General features: G+C 38.5%; 1 protein-coding gene across 1 annotated transcript in view; it reads right to left on the bottom strand.

The window, feature by feature from the left end:
• Window positions 1-3,973: 3,973 nt before the first annotated feature.
• The window catches only part of LOC109930936 (ras-related C3 botulinum toxin substrate 3), a 30,159-nt gene continuing 20,004 nt past the window's right edge, over window positions 3,974-14,128 (bottom strand). The window contains exons 4-6 of the mRNA XM_020530310.2: window positions 11,121-11,183; window positions 10,433-10,592; window positions 3,974-5,520 (exon numbers count right to left, since the gene is read on the bottom strand). Of these exons, the coding sequence (XP_020385899.1) occupies window positions 5,390-5,520; window positions 10,433-10,592; window positions 11,121-11,183 (354 nt within the window). The 3' untranslated portion in view covers window positions 3,974-5,389. The remainder of the gene's footprint in view (window positions 5,521-10,432; window positions 10,593-11,120; window positions 11,184-14,128) is intronic.

The raw sequence follows: 14,128 nt of genomic DNA, 5'->3' as shown, positions 1-14,128 counted from the left end.
GATTGATTGAGAAATAGCAAAAGTTTTCTGTTACTTAGACTACGTTTATAATTTAATTCTTATATCTAAAGGTATTTTTTAATGTTGATATTCCTCTCCATTTCTCTACCTTTTTTGACCCTTTAAATAACTGTGGGTGTAGAAGTCATCAAACATTCTACTTTCAATAAAACTAGCTTTACATTTTTTTTTTATTGTAGGTGACAAGTGGAGCCTCAAAAACAGATCCACTCACTCGGAGTGGACTGTAGGTGCGGGTGGTTGCCATTTTTAAGCAAGGTGCCTCCAAGTAACAATAATTCATTAAACAGACATGGCACAATTTATTACATGCATTAATTATACAAAGATAACCTTTAATTACAACTAAACCATTTTTAAAACAGACCACTCTATCTTCAGCATTTTGGCTATGGTAACATAAGGATCCCACCGAATCAGATATGAAACTATTGTTTTCAGCCAAATTATCTCCCTCTCCATCCACTGAAATAAATATCCAGGATTTTTTTGAATGATCTGATGCCACTTGATGGGCTACTGTTAGTGCACGATGTGCTAATGAAATGATACAAAACATAAGTGGTGATGGGGGTGTTGGTCAGCATGATTATTCCCACATTTTATGAAGTTGTCTTTCCCCTGAGGTTGTAGATATGCTCGCTGAGCCGGTGGGTTTGGTTGCAATCATTTGTCACCCTGCTAGGTAACGTTGTCAGTGCGCCTCCGGTGAAGTGCTGGTGTTCTGTCCTGCTTGTTATTTATATGCCAGTTTTCCTGAGGTGGTTGGTATTACTTATTGCTCTGTACACAGGGTTTAATTCAATGCGTTTGTTTGTTGATGGAGTTCTGGTTGGAATACCAGGCCTCCAGCAATTCCCTTGCGTTTCTCTCGCTTGTGCGATTATGGATGTGTTGTCCCAGTCGAATTTGTGTCCCTCATTGTCCACGTGTAGTGAGAATTGGTCGTGGCTTAGTGGCTCGTTGGTGTGCGTGTATCTGTTTTGACAACATCTAGGCAACATTTCACCTTGTATTAAGAGTAGACACACTCTCCTCACCTCTACCTTGCAGCATTTTTGTCCTTGTTTGGACCAAGGCCGTAAGCTCAAGAACTAATTAGTCCTGGCAGATCTTAAACTGAACATCAGTGAGCAAGTTATTCCTTTGCAGATGCTGCTTGATAATGCTATCATCTAATTGGCTAGGTTGGATTTTTCCTGCTTTTTGTCAATAATACAGATCTGGGCAAACTTCCAATTTCCCAGGTTGATATAGCATTGTAGCTGTACTGGGACAGCTTGGCTAGAGCTGTAGCTAGTTGTACAATGCATTTGGAGCAGCATTGCTGGAATACCCAAAGCCTTTGCAGTATCCAGTATCTTTAGCCGTTTTGTGATTAACACATGGATTTAATCAAACTGGCTGGGGCAGAGACAGATCACTGCTTGACTTTTTTCCCTTCTCAAAAAGGATGTGAATACTTCAACCTGTCTTTTGACTGCTGCATTGTCAAGGGTGGGTATATTTGTGGAGCCACTCTCCTGTTAATTGTTTAATTGTCCACCACCACTGACAACTGAACATAGTAGGGCTACAGAACTTAAAATGGAAGGATCCATCTTCAGCAGGTGATTTAGTGAGAATGAGGTCAACTATCTTTCCCTCTTGTTCCCTCACTACCTGCTGCAAACCCAGTCACTAGCAGTAGTCATTAGGTAGCATTGCAACCAAGCCACGGTTGGTGATGGACATTAGAAACATTCTACACCCTTTCCATCTGCCATGCTCCCTCCAAGTAGTGCTCAATGTGGAAGAGTGCAGTAAATGGTAATCACCACAGGTTTTCTTGCCTTAGGATCCAATACCATACCTTACCAGGTCTAATTCAATGTTGAGGGCTTCCAGTGCAACGCTCGCTGCTTATATACTACTGTTTTACTACCTCTGGTCGATGTCCTGTCCCAGTGGCAGGAGACATAATCATCCCTGGATCTGGTAGTATTGGGGCAGTCATATTTACACAATCATTGTTTGCAAGACATGATATAACAGAGTAACTTGCTAGGCTATGTCAGAGGGCAGTTAAGAGTTAACCACAGTGCTGTGGGTCTGGAATCACAGATCAGACCAGCAAAAGGCAGATTTCCTTCCTAAATGCATTAGTAAAGTAAATAGGTTTCTACAGCAATTGGCACTGCTTGCCTGGTCACTCTTAGGTTGGACTTTTGCCATGACAGATAGTGAAATTTGGTTAAAAACTAATCTAAGTCCTACAACATTAACCTGAAACTGTGCATATTACCACTAAATCAACTCTTTACATCTATGCTGCTGAAATGAGTACCCACTCAATTATACCTTTGCTACTGTCTAACGAAGAATTGCTTAAAAACTTAATTTTGGAAGAAGTCATTGGGTGGTCTCCGAGCAAAGTGGTCTTCTTTTGCAACACTGGACAGTTTTTTCATCTAGTTGATGGTCTGAAATCTTGGTTGGACTCTGGAGTTAGCCCACGTAAGTGCATTTATATGTACTGCATTTCTGGTGAAAACAAAGCCATTCCGATTGTCAAAGGCTTACTCTAAAACATGCTTTTTATGATCAGGCCAGAACTGGCCCCTGGTCTGATAAGACGTTGTCCAAGACCATTGTTTTTGAACCAGCTTTTCAATAATAATTCCCTCGCTACAACATAGTTCTTTGTCAACTAGACAAATGTTATGACTTTTGAATTGAAAGCAGCTTTATACTTTCACTTTGTTGAAGGACGTGACAGTCACTTGCTAGGTTGTGTGTGGACATTTTAAACTGCTGGGTATCTTCTTCACAATATCTGTATTATCCTGCTTCATGGACTGACTTAAAATGAGAAATGCATTTCTGGGATGAAATAGAGGCCAAAGACTAATACAAGTAAAGCATTTCATTGCAAACAGAAAAGAGCAGCATGATTTTTGGCACTGAATAAATAGTGCATTTTGTTTACATACACTCTTGTCCTTCCTATACATCTAAAGCTTACTTTCCTGTCCAAGTATTTCCTCCTCCTGCAGGATGTGGGTATTACACATAGGGCTAGCATTTGTTGCCCATCCTCAATTTTCCTTAAAAACAAAGTAACTTGCTAGATTAACCACATTTGGCCAGATCAGATAAGGATGGTAGATCTTTTTCCCTAAAGATCACTGGATGGGTTTCTACTACAATCGGATACTTTGGTCACCATTGCTGAGACCAGCTTTCTATTAAGATTCATTTAAGTAATTCAACTTAAATTCTCCACTTCTTCTGCAATGAAGACAATTTCTCCTTTCTCAAAAGTCACTACAGAAAATACCAAACAAATTGATCCCACGCCTGGTAAGAATGTGATACTTGGCCTTTCCTTCTCCTTGAACTGCTCCAGTCTTTATGGTGACAGTGTACCTATTAATATGTTGGGCAGCAATTTCACAATGAAGGAATTGTGATATGCTTCTGTATGAGAACAGTAGGTGATTTAAAGGGACATATTCTGACAACGTTGCTGCTCATCCCTTTTAGCATTAGATATCAGGGAATTAAAGTGCTCCTTCTTAGCTATAAACTTTGTGAGATGCTACAATGCCTCTGGTAGCTATTATACATAGTACAGCCACTGAAAATAGCATTAAAATTGAACAAGTAGCAGATATTTCAATTCAAGCTGAACGACAGAATCTCTTTTTCAGGAATCATTTGAGCAGCTCAAGTACTGTTGGGACAACACACTGTAAAGAGTTGCAGTCTGAGAGCTTTACAGAAGATTTATCAACTATGTCACACACACAAGATTCTCTAATGCGCAAATGGAAATGTCACCGAATACTTTACTGAGAATCATTGCACTGATTCAAGCACTAGGAAGAAACTACTTTTAGTGTGTTATGTCTAACACAAGTGAGGGACTATTATACAAGTTTTAAGAAAGAAAACAATAACATTAAGGTAATGAGGATACTACAATATTTAATGAAATTCAATTCTTAAAACATAATTTGGTTCAGAAGTTGCACCTTGAGAATGTGCCAAGTTAGAAATCTTCGCAAAAACGTGTACGAATGCATTTTTAAGAAATAATAAACAATAGAACAAAAGTGACAATGAAATTACCAGAAGAGTCAGCTCTCTCCCAGGGTTAAGGCTAGGATGTCAATTAGAATAAAACATTGGGACTCAAATCATGCAGGCCAGTCCTATAAATGAAGATGCCAAGTTGGCAAAAGTTTTTTGTTAGTACCAGCTAGAACAAGTAAATCCTGCATCACTAGTTGGACACTGTATCTGGCAATTTCAAAAATTTACTGTAATATTTAGAATGGAGAAACCCTGATCAATTATTTGTTGAAACACAAGTCTGCTAGTGCTGTAATAAAGTTAATGAACACAACAGTTAAACACTGACTTTACATAACCAGCAGAAAGCCTTTTTACACAAGTCTTTCACATACACAAGCCTTCCCCACCCCCCCACTTTAAACTTGCACTTTTGCCCATGCTGCATTCAGTGATCCCATATTATCTAGCTGCTTATTGAAAGGTCAAAAAGTATCTCCACAATAATTAACACTGCAGTACCCCTCATTTTGATTTTCTGCATCAAGACATGGTTACAAAAAAGGCCAAGATCTAAGTTCATACAAAGAAAGGTCCATTTTAGACAAAAGTCTTTTGGAATTTCAATATGCCTAACTTAGAAAAAGATCATGTTAAATATTTATGTTTATTCAAAATAACCCATTTAAGAAAAATGCAAATGATTGCATGTCTTGACTAGCACTAAAAGTTACTGCTGGTTTAAGACTGATGAATGATTCAAGCATGCAAAGAGTGGATGTAAAAAAGTCCTTAAACAGGTGATGAACAGCCTTTGTTCATTTCTTAGGTTTCACACTTTTCAGTTGGTGAAATGATAAATAAGGAATAACAACATGGATAGCAAATCGCAGAATGTACCAATGTTCAAACACTGTAGTGAGTCAGTTATGTAACCTATTAAAATTAAAGGAGCAACTCCACAAAGTTGAAAGGATCCATTAATACTGTTTCCACAAGGGAAGTGTCACTGTGGACGTCACTGGTCTTGAGCTGGATAGGAGCTACCAAAAGAGGGGATACTGCAGCTCAACAAAATATGATGGGGTCCACCCATGAAGACAGCCACATTGCCTCACATAAAATCCAACACACGCTAACAGAATAATTACTGACTTCAGGACTTAACTCTCAAGGCTAACTGTTCCAACTCAAGAGAGAGGCGACACAAAGAAGAACACTCTCTTCTGCAGTCTCATACCACACAGGGTCATGATTTGGATAAAATACCAGCAGATTGTTATGAAGGTATGATTTCCTGCATGGTGTCTTCCTAGAAAACAGTGCACTTCTTTCTACGTTTTTTCACAGGTGGTGGGCACAGCACAGCTCGAATTGCTTCATCAAAGACGGTTTTCAAACCTCGCTGAGTAAGAGCAGAGCACTCCAGGTACTTAACAGCACCTGCACAGAAAAGACAGCTTTGAAAATACAAAATTGTAGAAAATATTCAAGTTCATTACATCATTGTTTTATTGCTGAGCCAATTTCACCAGTTTCTAGGCTGTCACTAAATATAATCAAGAAAGCTCACAATCTAAATGAACTGCAGTTGCTTTACTCATAGTAATAGTTTTGTATATTTGTGTAAAACATTGCACATGTTTCGGAAGTTCTGATTCCCATTTGCTTCTCTGTGATTCTCAGTTGGAAGGCCACCAGAATTGCAACAGACATCAATCACTACCTCCATGGTCTGAGTTTGCATGTCAATGTAATTAAAAGCCTGCAGAAGACAGCATCCCCCACAATCTGATTGAGACCAACTAGTAGGCTTACTCTCATAATACACCAAGTGATCATGTAGACTGATTTTTAAAAAAAATTTAGTTCAATCAATTTTTTTTGATTGAGCCCAAGTATCTGAGCCTAGAACCTGCCACAGAGAAAACCAGTATAACAAGGATAGGAGCTGACAGACTGGATGTTTGGGCAGTAGAGTTCTGGACAAGTTATACATTGGAAATGTTGGTGGTTAGCAGGGGGCCAGGAGCGGTTGTTTGGGGGCCGTGGTTTGGGGTTGGGGGTGTACCTTTTCACATAATCCATTACATTATCCCAAAAAGTGTGTGTAAAAAATATGACATTTACTTTATTGTAGGCATCTCTTGTAAGTACTCAAAAAGAGTAATGTGAATTTTGTAGTCAGTTGGCATATGTGCTTATTCTCAATTTGTGAGATGCACCAAGAGTTGCAGAAGCATACACATTGGACTAGCCAGTAAAATAACTTGCCAACACAGCCAAAAAAACTGTAAACCAAATATTAATAGACTGGTGCTGAGCTTGACAATTTACAGGCTAATGTCAGACTGTTGCTATTTTATTCAAATCCTCATGTGGACTGATGTTAATAGTGCTAAAGGGGTGCTACAAATGGTCATAGCACTTTTTGAGCTTCATTTTTAATTGGGGGAGGGGGAGCTTTAGAGTGGTTAATAGTCACATAAACAAGGAAGCTCAAAATAGGCAGAGTTTCCCAAGGGATTGGAAGTGGAGGATTTCTTCGCTTTCTCACGAGCTAACAATAAAAGTCAACAGTGCCCTCAGCACAGAATGGAGGATAGACTGTAATTCTCCCAGCTGCTAATACAAAGGCCCCTTTCAGTTTCTGCAGGGCCCTCCTCCAGCAGCATGCAGAGCCTTTATTTTCACAGCAGAAACCTAATACAAATAATTATAGGCATTCACAGATTATGAAAGTACAGTACTCTATATCTTCATTTCCCCACCCACATTACTCTGAGAATGTATAACAAAAGATTATTACACTTCATAGGGTTTTAGAAATAGCTTCAGAACATTTTTATACAGTTATCTATTTAATCAAATAAACATTCTTCCTGTAATACCGAGGGAAAACAATACATAACTTGTCCGAAACGTTATTCTGTCCCACAGATCAGTCGTTGCTAACCTTCTTTCTTATATAGTAGGTTCTAAGCTCAGAAACCTTTTTGTGCCATAATTCAGGGAAGTGTTGATCATGAACCAGACAGACTTGATTTGCAATGAAACCTGCAGGGAAGACAAACTACTGGGTGCTGGCAGTATTCTCACCTGACATGTGATAACTCTACAAACCAGGGTCTTAATGAATAGCTCTGGCTAGAAAGGTGAGAAATTCATCATGGAGGTGCACCTGTGCACAAACAGAAGCTCTATTCGGTAGTTTGAGTCAGTAAATTTGTTTGGGAACACAAACATGGTTGTAGATTTTTATTAGTTGGCCACTATCAGCACAAGTCCCATCCTACCATTATCATCAAAAAAAAAAATCTGTTCATGGGATCTGACCTCCAAATTTGTGTACATCTGTTGTTTCAGAGCCAATTTTACTTGTTAATTACCATGACAGGTCTGTAAAAAAAATGTCCAAAGTCCAGCAAAATAAACTACAAAGTATGATTTAGAAAAATCTTGTGGTTCTGTATTAATGCTTGAAATTTGTGGGACGTGGTTCGAGTTTGTCATACATTCTTTTTTATTCATTCAGAGATGGGACTTCACTGACTAGGCCAGCACTTTTTGCCTATGCCAAGTGCTCGAGAAGGTGGTGGTGAGCTGCCTTCTTGGACTGCTGCTGTCCATTTAGTTTAAGTTTATCCATTAGGAAGTTTCAGCATTTTGACAGTGATGGAATGGCAATATAGTTGGCACATGGCTTGGTGGGAACTTGCAGGTAGTGTTCCCATACATATGCTTCCTTTGTCCTTCTAGATGGTAGTTGTGGTGGTTTTGGAAGATGGCATCCAAGGAGGCTTGGCGAGTTTCCGCAGTGCATCCTGTAGATAGGACACACTGCTGATGCTGAGTGTTGGCGGTGTAGACAGTAAATGTTCATGAATGTAGTGTCAGTTAAATAGGCTACTTTGTCCTTGATTTTGAGAGTTGTTAGAGGTCTAATCTGACCTGGAAGTGGCAAGGTTTCAGAAAAGCATTCAAACCAATAAGAGAAGATGGGAGAAATGGGCCAAAAAGTCCCAGATGGAATTCAGTATCAGTAAGCATGTGGTAATAAAATGATTATATTGTAAAGGCAGAAGATTTGGTGCTTGGAACAATTGAAGAATTTGAGAATCCAAGTGTCTGAAAGCAGCATCTTTGCTTCAGAATGCTGTAAAATGAAATAATTCTAGTGATACCAATACTTCTCTTGGCTGTTATGTTCCATAAACTGATATGCAGTCTTTTAGGATCTGAATTAGTACTGGGTGAAAAGGATGGGGAAAACACTGGGTGTTGATGCATTGGTATTCAGATCCAGGGTTGCTGGCTGAAATAAAAATTATAATAGCATTGAAGATTGGAAGTGAATGAGGAAATATAAAAGTACACAGTACTATTTGTTCTGTTCATGTAAAGGATAAGTGGGATATAAATTGGTTTGTACCAAATAGCCTGTTTCTATGTTATAACTTCTGTCGTAGCCATTTACAGTGAAGCTTTACACACAAGGCTGTTTCACAGCAACTCTCATTGTAGCTGTACATGGACCCACTTTCTGGTTTTGATTACAGCCCTTGTTTAGAGGGCGCAATGAATATTGTATCTGATTCATTAAGCTGGAGGATAGTCATACAACAAAAGAGCTGCAGACTTGCATCTAAATACATTACACAAAAACAAAACCATGCACCACCCGAGAAAATAGCAAATTACATAACAGCTCAGTGGAATGTCCCTATTTGTGTTACGTACACAGAAGTACTTCTGTGGTAAAAGATTTCCTAGTCAGCCATGTCTCAATAGTAAAACAAGAATGATCAACAATCAGCAACCTTTATTAAATTGTTCTCAAAAACCTATTTACGTGGACTTGGTAACTAAGTTCAGGTGAAAGAAAACTTTTTATTTGAAAGTAAAACTGACCGTGGTAATGGTGGAAATTTTGGTTTTAAATTAATTCTTGGCACTGGATAATGAAGCTGCCTTTACGTATCTCTCGAATTTTAAATACCAGGGATATATCTCTTTACACTAGATTGATTTCCTAATGTGTTAATTCGGAACTTCATTCTAGATTTAATCATGGTGCAAAATATCCCCTGAGGGTTTGATGCAGGCTGGGGTTCACAGTCTGCCAAGTCAAGTTTCTTTTCCACCAGCCCTCACCTTGATCAGCACCTTTTTAATAAAAGTCATTATTTTTAAGAATTTTCTGTTGAAACTGAAGCCATGAAATGCTTAAATTGTGAAGCAGCATACAGCGGTACAATTTAAAAGACAAAAAGAATGCTGGATATCTGAAGTAAAAGTAGAATGTGTTGAACCTACATGCTCGGCCAATGATCATTTGAAAGAGAAAGTTGTATTAATGTTATGAAGTGACTCATCAGACACTTACACTTAAAATATTAAAGGTACGTCTAAGCCTATCTTTCTCATTCAGCTTCCAAAGGAAATGTTCACTAGATCCATCATTTCTACACTTATTTCAGATTCTATTGAATGCCATTTTGCATCAACATCCTCCAGCAACCATCAAAATTAATTGCCAAAATGTTAACAGCTGATATTTCCACACATCCACAAGGGTCTCTGAAAAGCTTTTTGACAGGTGGTTGCTAGAAGAATACACTTAAATTTTGGTATTAACTGAAATCTTGGCACTGGATAATAGTGCTGCAGCTCTAGAGACTGCAGTCCTTATTTTTGCCACCGTCTGAAATCAAAATATAAACACAACTTCTATTTACAGTGAAAATTTAAAATTAAGTTCAAAGAAGATTTTCCATGACAAAAATATTTATCAAACAGATTCAGTGGGAAATCGCCAGAAATCCCAAGAATTCCTTGATCAACTTACGGGGAAAAAAACAGGTTTAATTGAAGGTGGAAATATTAAGGACAACACTTTAAAATTTTTAAAATGACACAGACTAAATCAGGCATTTCATCCAGTGCAACCAGATTTTAGGATCTCCCCAAAATTGTCTTAATATTAAAGGTAAGGTCTCAGGTCTCTAAGATGTCAGGATTATTTAGCATCAATGTTCTTATCCAATTCTATAACATTGCTGCAACGTTGGCTGCTCAGGGCATACCCAGAAAACTAATCCTCATTTCCAATACAGTGACAGACCAGCTCTGTTTCTCTTCAGGCTAACGGTCAGGTATGTTGCAGCAAGCCATATGCATCGATGCAAAATATCCAGGCAAAACAGAATGGCTAGCAGCACTTGGGAGCGTGGTTTGTTGCTTTATGTTTTGATACCAAACTTTCATTTTAATATGGGCACTATATTCTCTCCTATTGTGTACTCAAAGTGGTCCATACATCCTATAATTTCCCCTAGACCTTATTACCACTCACCTATCTCTCTGGCCATAGCCAACCCCTGCGGATAGGTAATGGGAGCCAGCTTTTTATCTCTTAGCCTTTCAATGGTGTCCTTATCATCCCGCAAATCCAGCTTTGTTCCTACCAGGATTATTGGTGTGTTTGGACAATGATGCCGCACCTCTGGATACCACTGCATGGAATAAAAAAAACAGACAAGTCACAGCACCAAATAAAATGTCCTTTTATAATCGGCTTTCTCATACAGGTCACTAACTTGCAATGATATTTTAAATTAAATGCCACTATTTTAATGCAAAATCACCAGTATGCTTTGGATTTGTCTATTTGTGACTACATGGAGAAATCTCAAATGTATTTGGGTTCCAGGTCTCAAAATGTTCTAAAGGCATTTGCCTTCCATCAAAACTAAGAAAACTGAACAGCAATGCACTTTGGAGAAGGTTGCCTACATACCATTTTGGCCGAGGAATGGTGAATAAGAATTTATAAGGTTACATTTTATACAAATATCCTGCACCATTGCAAAGTGGAAGACAATAGAGATTAAAGCATTTGCTTACTTCTCTGAACCAGACCTTTGATCCCAGGGAACCAGGAATCCCAGACTATACATGATATGCCCAACAGACTATTTAAAAATTCCTTACTAATATTTTACATGTGCCAGATTTATTTATTAAAAAAAAACAAGCATTACCTTTGCCCTGACATTTTCAAAGGATGCTGGGCTCACAAGGGAAAAGCAGATCAAAAACACATCCTATTAAAAAGGAATAAAGCAAAAAAAAACTGTTAAAGCTGATCCAAGTAAGGGTTCACCAAGCTTACCCGTATTTTTAGGGAATGTCATCAAATTGGCATCAAGGTGACAGAGATCAAGAGAAACATGAAACATTTATGCTGCAAAGAGGAGAGATAATTGATAAGCTACTCAAACCCAATGAGGCTAAATCCCCTGATCTGAACGATCTGCATCAACGCACATTAAAAGTTAGGGAAAAGATGCACTATTGCATACATACGAAAGCTCATTTGAGACAGCTAATGTAACAAGTTCAGGGAACTATATACTAATTAGTTTAACATAACTGATAGGAAATATTATGGAATCCTAACTCAACCATCTACAAAATGAAAACATAACAGCACAGACTTCAAAATTGAAGATTGTATTTGTCCAAGGCACTAAATTATTTGAAGCAGCAGAAAGAATAGAAAAGGGTAATACAGTAGGTGTAATAAATATGGATTTCCAAAAACCTTCAACAAATCATACAGTAATCTCATTACTAAGGTCAGAGCACAAAGATAAAAGTACAAAGCTGGTTACAAAACATCAAAAAGGTTAAAGGTGTTTACTTAGATTGTGCGAAGTGATGTTTCCTAAGGATCAATACTGGGACAACGGTTCTTCACTATTTACACAATTGATTTGAACTCCGGAGCCACCGTATAATTTCAAACTTTCTACATAACTCCAAATTGATGTCATTAATGAAGAGGAAGACTATGACCCAATATAGGAAGACACTGCTTGCAGAATTAGCATGCAATTGGCAGAAGAACACCAACAAGTGACAGATGATACACTTTGGTAGAAAGAATAAGGAGGCCACATATGCTATGGAAAATAAATTTCCCAATGTGTTACTGGTGAGAGGAATCAGGGACACAGATACACAAATCAGTAAGGGTAGCAATGTAGGTGGCGAAGAACAACAAAACAAAGGTAAACTAAGCACTTCGGTATTTGTCAAGAGGTATAGATTTGAAATGAAACTAAATTAAACTTGTTTCAGAACTGTGATCAGATTATATTTGCATGCTTCCCATTACTGGAAAAACCAAAGCTTGAGGCCACAACTATGTGATAATTACTAATACAGGAAATTCAGAATAATCTTCTTTACCCAGATTGTGATTAAATAGGTAACTCATTATGTCAAAGCGAGGGGTTAAGGAAGCAGCGTACATGTATTTGAAAAGAAAGTGAGATGAGACTAGTAGACTTTTACAGCACAGTTGGCCCATTGTGTTTGCACCAGTTAAACAAGATTAGATTACAATAATCCCATTTTCCAGCTTTTGGCCCATTGCAGTGGAGGCTATGGCAAAGTAAGTGAATAACTAAATACTAAAGTGTTATGAGAATTTCTGACTCAACCATCCTTTGAGGAAGTGACTTCCAGGCTCCCATCCTGCTGCAAGTTAAAATACTCTCCCTGACTCTTCTCCTTCCACCCGATCTTAAATTTATGCTCAATGGTTACTGACACCTCTATGAATGAAAAATTGCCACCTTATTCACCCTATTTATGCCCCTCAATCTTATAACATCGATCAGTCCCCGTCTCAACTTGCATTGCTCCAAGGACACAAGCCTAGCCTATTCAATCTTCCCTCATACCTCAGATTCTCCAGTCCAGGCTACATCTTGGTAAATCTCCTCTAAATCCTCAATCACACTTTCTATAATGTGGTGATCACAGCTGCATGCAGTGCTCCAGTTATACCCTAACTAACTGTTTAGTTATCCAGCATAACCTCCTTGCTCTTGTAGCCTATGCCTCAGCAAGTATATGTCCTCATAACCACATTATCTACCTGCCCTGCTGTCTTTAGGGATCTATGCATGTGTACACTAAGGTCCCACTAATCTCCAGTACTTTCTAGGATCCTACTATTCATAGTGTAATCACTTGCCTTGTTAGCCCTCTACAAGTGCATTACCTCACTTTTTCAGGTTGAATTCCATTTGCCACTGCTCTGCCCAGCTGACCCATCCATTAATATCCCACCATAGTTTACAGCTATCCTCCTCTCTATTTACCACCTTACCAAATTTCAGGTCATTCACGAACTTCCTGATCATACCCAGTATGTTTAAGACCAAGTTGTTAATACACACTACAAATAGCAAGGGCTCCACCACCAACCCTGTGGAACCCATTGGAAACAGACTTCCATATGTTCTATCATCACCTTCTGCTTCCTGCATCTCAGTCAATTTTGGATCTAATGTGACACTTGCCTTGGATCCCACAAGCTCTCTTTCTTGAGAAGTCAGCAACAAGATCAAAAGCCTTGCTAAAATCCATGTAAACCACATCAAATGCATTATTGTTAACATTCTTGGTTGCCACCTCAAAAAATTTGATTTTTTTTGAATGACTATCCCTTACAGAATTTTACCTAATAACTTCCCCACCAGCGAGGTGAAAATGACAATTTCCTCGTCTATCCCTTTCTTATTAATGGGATAAGGTTAGCAGTCCTCCAGTCCTTTGGCACCCCACCTGCCAGGGCCCTTGCTATCCACTCACTTGCCTCCCTCAACCACCTAGGATACATCTCATCGAACCTGCAGATTTATCTACCTTTAAGGCTGCTAAATCCACTCGTACCTCCATGTTAATTTCTTCTAATATTTCATGCTGATGGCTGTATCTGTATCATCCTTTCCATGGTGAAGGCCCACACAAAATATTCATTGAGGACTGTCTCCACAAATCCAGGTCCACACAAACATTACCTCTAAGGTCCCTAACGGTTCCTACTCTTTCCCTACTTATTATCTTGCTCTTTAAATATTTAAAAATCCCTTTGGCTTTCCCTTTATTCTACTCACCAAAGCTTTTTCATGCAAAACAATATGTTAATAGGGTTAAAACGTAGCAGGATGGGAGTTGGTTTGTACGAAACATG

This window comes from Rhincodon typus, chromosome 23 (assembly GCF_021869965.1).
Source record: "Rhincodon typus isolate 14 chromosome 23, sRhiTyp1.1, whole genome shotgun sequence".
In the NCBI taxonomy this organism is placed as follows: domain Eukaryota; kingdom Metazoa; phylum Chordata; class Chondrichthyes; order Orectolobiformes; family Rhincodontidae; genus Rhincodon; species Rhincodon typus.
This window is presented reverse-complemented; position numbering and strand designations above follow the sequence as displayed.